The sequence below is a fragment of the Electrona antarctica genome, assembly GCF_951216825.1.
Source record: "Electrona antarctica genome assembly, chromosome: 4".
Taxonomy (NCBI): domain Eukaryota; kingdom Metazoa; phylum Chordata; class Actinopteri; order Myctophiformes; family Myctophidae; genus Electrona; species Electrona antarctica.
In genome coordinates, this window is record NC_136809.1 from 3,998,837 (window position 1) to 4,008,186 (window position 9,350).

At 43.3% G+C, this 9,350-nt stretch overlaps 1 protein-coding gene across 3 annotated transcripts; it reads left to right on the forward strand.

Moving 5' to 3' along the window:
- The first annotated feature begins 2,115 nt into the window (after positions 1-2,115).
- Positions 2,116-8,824, forward strand: LOC306921038 (centrosomal protein 20-like). Of its 3 annotated transcripts, none has more exons than XM_079498106.1 (4): positions 2,116-4,292; positions 6,239-6,435; positions 7,754-7,838; positions 7,946-8,824. In XM_079498106.1, the coding sequence occupies exons 1-4, from the start codon at positions 4,228-4,230 to the stop codon at positions 8,100-8,102; spliced, it is 504 nt and encodes a 167-aa protein (XP_079354232.1). In that variant the 5' UTR covers positions 2,116-4,227; the 3' UTR covers positions 8,103-8,824. The 3 variants fall into 3 exon arrangements, 2 of the variants coding, with proteins under 2 accessions (XP_079354232.1, XP_079354233.1); XM_079498107.1 differs by having other exon boundaries at positions 7,923-8,056; XR_013789727.1 differs by lacking the exons at positions 2,116-4,292; positions 7,754-7,838; positions 7,946-8,824 and adding an exon at positions 4,313-5,292 and having other exon boundaries at positions 6,239-6,375.
- The last annotated feature ends 526 nt before the right edge of the window (positions 8,825-9,350 follow it).

Sequence of the window (9,350 nt, forward strand, 5' to 3'; positions counted from 1 at the left end):
TATCAAGACCGCTCCGCAAACCGTTCGGCCACCGCTGCCTCATGGTCATAACCACAGCAAACAATTACAAATAAAGTAGTTAGCTCCGTTTCTCTTACCGTCATCATGGATGGCAACTGGGACAGCTGCCTTCTTTTTATTTTTTGGCATTTCTGGAAAATAAAAAACAGTCCATGACGATACAGGATTCATTTTGGCTTTAAGACTCCCAAGGATTAGGTTATTTCCTGTCTGCTTGCTAATATGTTGCCGTATGCAGTCAACATAAACGTACGCTTTCATGCAAGGGTCTAAATAACTAAATAACATTATAAATATAACTAAATAACATTATAAAGGGTCACACTAAATAACATTATAAAAAGACAGTCAGATGTACATAATGGCTTATCATTATCCCTGCCGTTAGAACATTTGCATACGACTTGTCAACCCAATTTGAATGTGTTCTCTCATTCTACTATTTTTAGTTTAGTTTATTAAGGATCCCCATTAGTCTACACCGTTAGTGGAGACTATTCTTCCTGGGGTCCAGGCAAAAATGACATGACAATACAAATCATAAAATGATCCATGTTTCTGAACAAACACACAAACCTAAAAAACTAAATTTATAACGGTAAAATTAAAAGAAAAAAAGAAAAACAGATTTGTCAGTCCGAAAATATAATAAGAACCTAATTTAATATAATTTCCTTTCTGATTATTGCTGCCTTGAGTTTCCTTTTGAAATAAAATGTATGTCTATTTCTTGTTAGAGTCAATGTGGGGGGAGCGTACGCCAGTATGCAATGGCTCTGTACATGACTGTTTTCTTAAGTGCATTGGTTTTGGGCAGAGGAAAAGTAAAGTGACCATTTAGTGCATGTCTAGTATTGTAATCATGTCTTTCATTTGCAGGTCATAACTGTAGAAACAAACTGAAGGGTTTCTGTGAGGAATGTACATTCTTTAAAAACAGAATAAGGCTGTATGCCAGTCTTTCATTCACCCTCGTCCATGACAGCCTGGCATGCATAGCATCCACACTAGTCCTGACAGAGTCTAACCCTAACCCATAGCATCCACACTAGTCCTGCCAGAGTCTAACCCTAACCCATAGCATCCACACTAGTCCTGACAGAGTCTAACCCTAACCCATAGCATCCACACTAGTCCTGACAGAGTCTAACCCTAACCCATAGCATCCACACTAGTCCTGACAGAGTCTAACCCTAACCCATAGCATCCACACTAGTCCTGACAGAGTCTAACCCTAACCCATAGCATCCACACTAGTCCTGACAGAGTCTAACCCTAACCCATAGCATCCACACTAGTCCTGACAGAGTCTAACCCTAACCCATAGCATCCACACTAGTCCTGACAGAGTCTAACCCTAACCCATAGCATCCACACTAGTCCTGACAGAGTCTAACCCTAACCCATAGCATCCACACTAGTCCTGACAGAGTCTAACCCTAACCCATAGCATCCACACTAGTCCTGACAGAGTCTAACCCTAACCCATAGCATCCACACTAGTCCTGACAGAGTCTAACCCTAACCCATAGAATCCACACTAGTCCTGACAGAGTCTAACCCTAACCCATAGCATCCACACTAGTCCTGACAGAGTCTAACCCTAACCCATAGCATACACACTAGTCCTGACAGAGTCTAACCCATAGCATCTACACTAGTCCTGACAGAGTCTAACCCTAACCCATAGCATCCACACTAGTCCTGACAGAGTCTAACCCTAACCCATAGCATCCACACTAGTCCTGACAGAGTCTAACCCTAACCCATAGCATCCACACTAGTCCTGACAGAGTCTAACCCTAACCCATAGCATCCACACTAGTCCTGACAGAGTCTAACCCTAACCCATAGCATCCACACTAGTCCTGACAGAGTCTAACCCTAACCCATAGCATCCACACTAGTCCTGACAGAGCAATGCAGTGCTAGTCTAACCCTAACCCATAGCATCCACACTAGTCCTGACAGAGCAATGTGCTAGTCTAACCCTAACCCATAGCATCCACACTAGTCCAGACAGAGCAATGCAGTGCTAGTCTAACCCTAACCCATAGCATCCACACTAGTCCTGACAGAGCAATGTGCTAGTCTTGCTGCCCTGTTCTGAGCAAGCTGAAGTTTACTAAGTTCTTGCTTTGATGCACTAGACCAGATAACCAGACAGTAGTCCAGATTTGACAGAACTAGAGATTGTATGACTAGTCTGATTGTTATATTAGTTAGCAGATGAGCACTCCTTCTAATGGCATAGATGTCATTACTCATCCTCTGTATTATTGATCTGAGTGGACCATGACAGTGTTTGGTCAATAGTGACACCTAACAGTTTAACTTATTTAACCTGTTCAATCGCAGCACCCTGCAAAGAGAGGCTTAATTTCTGATCTGTCCTGAGAGCATATTTAGAACCAATTACAATACATTTAGTTTTTAAGACATTCAACTTCAGCTTATTTCCCATAATCCATTCAGAAACCAGGTTTAACTCTAGTTGAAGCACCTCATTGACGTGTTCAATACTCTCTGACGATGCATACATAGTCGTGTCATCCGCATAAATCCCCATACCTGCATATTTTAATACATGTGGCATATCATTTACAAAAATAGAGTAAAGAAGGGGGCCAAGACAGCTTCCCTGTGGAATTCCACACTTAAGTGTCTCAATCTTTGAAAGGGAACCATTGAACATAACACATTGTTCCCTGCACTAAATATCCCTTCAATATATCAATTGCAGAATCTTTGAATCCATATGCTGATTTCAAGAGTAGTAACTCATGATCTATAAGGTCAAAGGCTGCACTGAAATCCAAGAGCACCACCCCAACGACTGACTTCATGTCAATCTGTTTGAACCACTCATCAGTAAGACATGTCAGTGCAGTACTTTTAGAGTAACCTGCGGTGGCCGAACGGATAGCGGAGCGGTCTTGATACCGGAAGGTCGCCAGTTCGAATCAGCCGTCCGACATGTTAAAATTACCACCGCTGAAGTGCCCTTGAACAAGGCATTGAACCACTACGATGAAATGTGTTCTATGAGCAGGGCCTGGCTGGAAACAAGTTCTTGAGCTTAGCCCAGATACCCTGGGTAAATATAGTAATCATTTCATTTGTATGCATGCTGTAAATCTGAGTTGATATTGTTGATATCTGCAAAATATTGCTGGATCTGCTTAAACATAACTCCCTCCAGAAGCTTACTCAAAACAGGCAGAATGCTGATAGGCCTACTGTTTGGACATGTAAAGGGCTCCCTACTGTTTTTTGACAGAGGAGTAACCTTTGCAATTTTCCACAAATCAGGATAAGCACAATCCTTAAAACATAAATTGAAAATATGGCCTACAGGCTTAGCAATTGATTTAGCTGATAACTGACGCAATCTGCCATCGATGTTGTCAAACCCACAAGGTTTATCACACTGAATTGTATGAAGTAGCTTTACCATACAATCAACACTGATAGGCTTGAATTCAAACACACAATCCTTCTCACACAGAATATGATTTAGTATTATAGCTTTGGACAGCCCACCACTCACAGGCAACATTTGATTTCTTAGTGTGTTCACTTTACTGAGGAAGTATTGTTTGAAGTAGTTTGCTATATCAGAAGGTTTAGTAATGAATTCTCCATTCAGTTCAATAAATGAGGGTGTTTTGGCCATTTTACTTCTACCCATAGCATCATTAAGTACTCTCCAACGTTTTTTACTGTCTCCATGACACTCCTCAAATTTAGAATGATAGTATTTTTTTTTCTTTTGTCTATTTAATTTAGTTATTTTATTTCTTAGTGAGCGGTAGGCTTGCCAATCTGCTACATTACCTGATATGATAGCAGACTTTTTCAGTACATCTCTTTCTCTCATCCTGTTTCTCAATTCGTCATCTAGCCAAGGTGCTTTAAAGGACCACTTCACCACTTTTCAACTTCTCTTCCTATAATTGGTCCTAACTAATGTTCATGATAAAATAACACCATTTTTTCCTACTCAGTCTGTGTCTCATAGGAAGGCTGTGGGCAGTTCAGAAACCCGTCCACCAGTGACATCATCGATGGTGAATCCAAGCTAGTAGAAACGGCAGGCTTTCTTTTCCTGAAAAGTTGCAATGCAAAAGTTGAAGCCATCGTTCTCACGATAATAAAAATATATTATATTTTAAAACAAATCTTGTTTAAAAAAAAATCTGCCTAATGATGATGTCACTGGTGGACGGGTGTCCGAACTGCCCAAAGCCCACCTATGAGACACAGACTGAGTAGGAAAAAATTGGGGTGTTTTATCATGAACATTAGTGAGGACCAATTATATGAAGAAATGTTGAAAAGTGGTGAAGTAGTCCTTTAAGTGATCTAACAGTGAGCTTCTTAATTGGAGCATGCTTAGTCCAGAATCACCCGGACAAACGTATTAAAGGTGTCAGTTTGTCTGTCCAGTATCTCCACGTAGTGGGCTTTCTGCTGACATAGCATTTGGTTGATCAGCTTTCTGACAGAGGCCATGGTGACAAGCTCAGTCTCCTCTTCAGCAGGAGTGGAGGCCTCTCCCTCGTAGTCACTGGCTTGTTCATCACCCTTGTTGTTCTTGCCCAGCTTCTTTCTTGCTCCTCCAGCCATCTTCCCTGGCTGCTTGCTGCTCCCTGGTGAAAGCTGGCTACTGCCTGATGGTGGATGGCTGCTCCTAGGCCCGGTCTGCTGGCTAGCTGGTTGTAGCTCCTCGGTGTTGCCTGGTGGTGGATGGCTGCTCCTAGGCCCGGTCTGCTGGCTAGCTGGTTGTAGCTCCTCGGTGTTGCCTGGTGGTGGATGGCTGCTCCTAGGCCCGGTCTGCTGGCTAGCTGGTTGTAGCTCCTCGGTGTTGCCTGGTGGTGGATGGCTGCTCCTAGGCCCGGTCTGCTGGCTAGCTGGTTGTAGCTCCTCGGTGTTGCCTGGTGGTGCTAGCTGCTGGCTGGCTGCTGCCCGGTGGTGGCTGGCTGCTTCAGGGCCTGGTCTGGTGACCAGGTGCTTCTGCTACCTGGTGAAGGCCACCTGCTGCCCGGTGGTGGCTGGCTGCTTCAGGGCCTGGTCTGGTGACCAGGTGCTTCTGCTACCTGGTGAAGGCCACCTGCTACCCACGTGGTGGCTAGCTGCTCCTAGGCCCCATGGTAGCTGGCTCTTTGCAGCCTGGCCTGGTGTTTGCAGGGCTGCTACTGCAGCCTAGGCCAGGCAGAAGAACCTGAGCTTGGGCTTGAACTGGTTTCCGTCTATTTTCACTCTCATATGGTGATAAACCCACTTACAAATACGTTAAGAACCTTGAATGTAAGAAAATGTATGGGATTATCAAGATGTTGTCAGATAATCAGATTGAGCTGCTGCTTGCTGCTGTTCTGCTATGGCCACCAAGTCCGGTTCAGTTCTTTTTGGCTTTTAGTCCATGAGCCAGAGCTCCAAAATTGGTGGGCAAACTATACCCTATATTAAATTGTTTATAGGATCAATACAAGTAAATTAATACATGATAACCCTTCCACAGTAGTAGCTTTTTCATATTTTCAATTATTTTGCATATTTACCTACATAATACCTCATTTGCATATTTAAAAATGTAAAATTTGTATTGCAATAAATCATTGTCTTCGAGTAAGTACTCAATTGGGGTTAGTTTAATGGTGATAACAATCTAATATAGGTATGGTTTTTCACACTCAATTCATAATTAACGTTTCAATTTTGGAGATCTGGCTCAATAAATCATTGTCTTCGAGTAAGTACTCAATTGGGGAAGTTTAATGGTGATAACAATCTAATATAGGTATGGTTTTTCACACTCAATTCATAATTAACGTTTCAATTTTGGAGATCTGGCTCATGGACTAAAAAACAAAAAGAACTGAACCGGTTCCCATTGGGAACCAACCGGTGGAAAAGGGGCCTGAGTGTACAGATGGAACCAAATGGACCCGTTAGGGTCCATTAGCATTGATTTACATTAGCATTGATTTTACAATATGAATTGGGGGTCCCAGAGATAAAAATGGCATTAAATGGGGGTCCGTAGACTAATGCATGTACAACTGGGGGTCCTTGAAATAAAACAGGTTGAGAATCACTGCTCAATCACTTCTTGAGTAAATGTACTTAATCTCAGGGGGTACTTTAGTTAATGTGACCACTGATTCATGACTGTACGTTGACCAATGCAAACTGTTTGTTGTTTTTCTTCCAGCCGTGAGAGAAACGCTGGAATCCCACGGTGTTTGAGCCAGCTGAAGGCCTGCATCAGAGCCGAGGTGTTCAGCGCGCTGGACGACCAGAGCGAGACTCGCCCCGCGCTGTCCCACGAGAACCTGCTCATCAACGAGCTCATCCGCGAGTACCTGGAGTTCAACAAGTACCGCTACACGGCCTCCGTGCTCACTGCGGGTGAGTCTAGTTAGTAGAACTAAATGACCACAACAAGTACCGCTACACGGCCTCCGTGCTCACTGCGGGTGAGTCTAGTTAGTAGAACTAAATGACCACAACAAGTACCGCTACACGGCCTCCGTGCTCACTGCGGGTGAGTCTAGTTAGTAGAACTAAATGACCACAACAAGTACCGCTACACGGCCTCCGTGCTCACTGCGGGTGAGTCTAGTTAGTAGAACTAAATGACCACAACAAGTACCGCTACACGGCCTCCGTGCTCACTGCGGGTGAGTCTAGTTAGTAGAACTAAATGACCACAACAAGTACCGCTACACGGCCTCCGTGCTCACTGCGGGTGAGTCTAGTTAGTAGAACTAAATGACCACAACAAGTACCGCTACACGGCCTCCGTAGAAGCTTGGCAGTTGGCACTCAAGCGCCTTTATTCCCCAGCAAAAGTAGTAATTTGCGAGCTTGTAGATCAGCCATTTAAAAATATATTCTTTCATTGATCATGAATGAAAAATGAATGAAAAGTTTTAAATATTTGTGCTGTTGATTTGAGGCCCCCCCCCACCAGTCCTAAAACACATGATGTTGTTGAGCCACTGTTGATCGGCAGACTTTAACTCATTCAGGACGGGAACCCCTGTTGGTGTTGTAAGCATTATGTTATACTTTAGCTATTGAAAAATAGCAGATCTACAAGCTCATAGCGCGGCACCGAGTGCCGCGCTACGAGCTTGTAGGTCTGCTATTTTTGAAAAATCGTGAAAATGTGGTGCAAGAATGAATATATATTCTTTCAGAGCGAACATTATTAACTCAAATCTTTGCTTCTGGGGGGGGGGGGGGGGGGTCCCTGGAAGTACATATTTTCAGATGGGGGGTCAGCGGCCAAATACAGATAATTCTGGGGGTCCTTGACATGAAATTGTTGAGCACCACTGACATAGAAACATAGGTTTTTTAGAAAACTGTCAGGATTTAGAAGACATTTTGTAGAATCGTCCTCAGGTCTAAATGGGTTTTAACTCGGCCCAGGTTTGTTCTTTCAGGGGCGACTGTGGCTCAGGAGGTAGAGCAGGTCGTCCAATGATCCGTGGGTCGGCGGTTCGAATCCCGGCTCCTCCTGTCTACATGTCAAAGTGTCCTTGGGCAAGACACTGAACCACAAATTGCTCCCGATGTGCTGGTTGGTACCTTGCATGGCTTCCGCCGCAATCGTTGTATGAATGTGTGTGTGAATGGGTGAATGTAATGCACAATCTATGTAAAGCGCCTTGGATAAAGGCGCTATATAAATGCACCATTTACCGTTTACCATTTTCAGAGTCCGGCCAGCCTGAACTTCCTCTGGACAGACAGTTCTTGGAGAATGAACTGAAAGTAGTGGAGGACGCAGGCTCCAAATCTGTGTAAGTTCATCAGGACTTGAAAGGAAAAAAAAGTCAATATTATTGTTACTACTTCAATGAAATACATTGGGCTCTGTATGTCAGCTGATACAGGGTTCTTTTGGCAGGCCCCTCCTGTATGGCTTGGTGTCTCACTTCCTGAGCAGCAGGGGTGACAGCGGAGGGAAGGTGTTCCTGCGAGGTCACCCTGTCCAAGGGGGTCACCCTGTCCCAGGGGGTCTAAACGTTGACCACTCCAACACTCTGCCTGGACCTGATGTCTAAACGTTGACCACTGGAATGTTTTCATGTCCATTTAGTTGTTCCCAAAGTGCGGTCCGCGGACCCCCAGGAGTCCTTGAGTGGGTGGGTTCCAAGGGGTCTCGACCAGCATAATGATTTATAGTTAAGAACCAAGTGGACACTTATGTCTGTAACTCTGATGGAACCAATGGTTCCATTTGTACACTGTTAGAGTTAAGGGGGGTCTGTGGCCTAATAAATACCAAACAGGGGATCCTTGAAATGAAAAGGTTTGAGAGCTACTGATGTACAGTACAGTACAGTACAGTACAGTACAGTACAGTACAGTACAGTACAGTACAGTACAACAAGGTGCCTCGACATTTCCCAATGGTAACCCTATTATTCTATGTTGCCCTGAAATGTTTCCCGTGGTCATATTTTGAATATTTCATATTTCATTCAGGCATTCATTAGAATATGGAACAATAATTCTGCTACAATGAATATGAATGAAGTCTTTGAACTGCTATTGTTGAGCTGTTGCCAAATGTTCCATGAGGGCCAATTCATACCTATCTTATGCGATTCATGGTGTTTGTGTGAAACGTGAAAGTCAAATGGGGATGTTGTGTGTTTTAGACCTAATTGTGAATTTCTTCTGCTCCCAGTGTCCCCAAACATGTTTGTAAGTATTTGCTCTTCATGTGTCTTTCTTTAATTTGGTATGTTGTATTTGTAATAAATATTTTTATATTGCTGAATCATTTTAATGTTGCTGTTCCTCTCTGCACCACATGGTGGCAACCTCACCAAAGAGGTTGTTACAGACTTTAATTGAATGCAAATTGAATTGAATGCGTTCTGACACAGCTGTAGCATACATACATTTCTCATGGCAATTATATATTTACTGGTGAATCTCCCATTATAGATAATGTCTAACCTTACTTATAAGGCTTCTAATATTCTTTCCATCTTATGGTTTAGTCTGCGGAAGATTCCCTTGGTTCAGTGGTTCGCAGAGTGGGGTCCGAGGACCTCAGGACCCCCAGGGGTCCCCAACAAAATGTGTAGATATACCATCAAAAAGACCCAGCGATGCTTCTCGGTAACATTTTAATTTTAATTAATCACTTAACTCTTTTTTTTTTTTTTCTATTCTTTTTTCACCTAAACATCATCATTGATGTTCATTGTTTAGTCTTGCAATGCCATTGGTCATGATATTTGCATATAAATACCCCCCACAGAGGCACAAATTTACACAACTTCAAAATCTCTGGACTC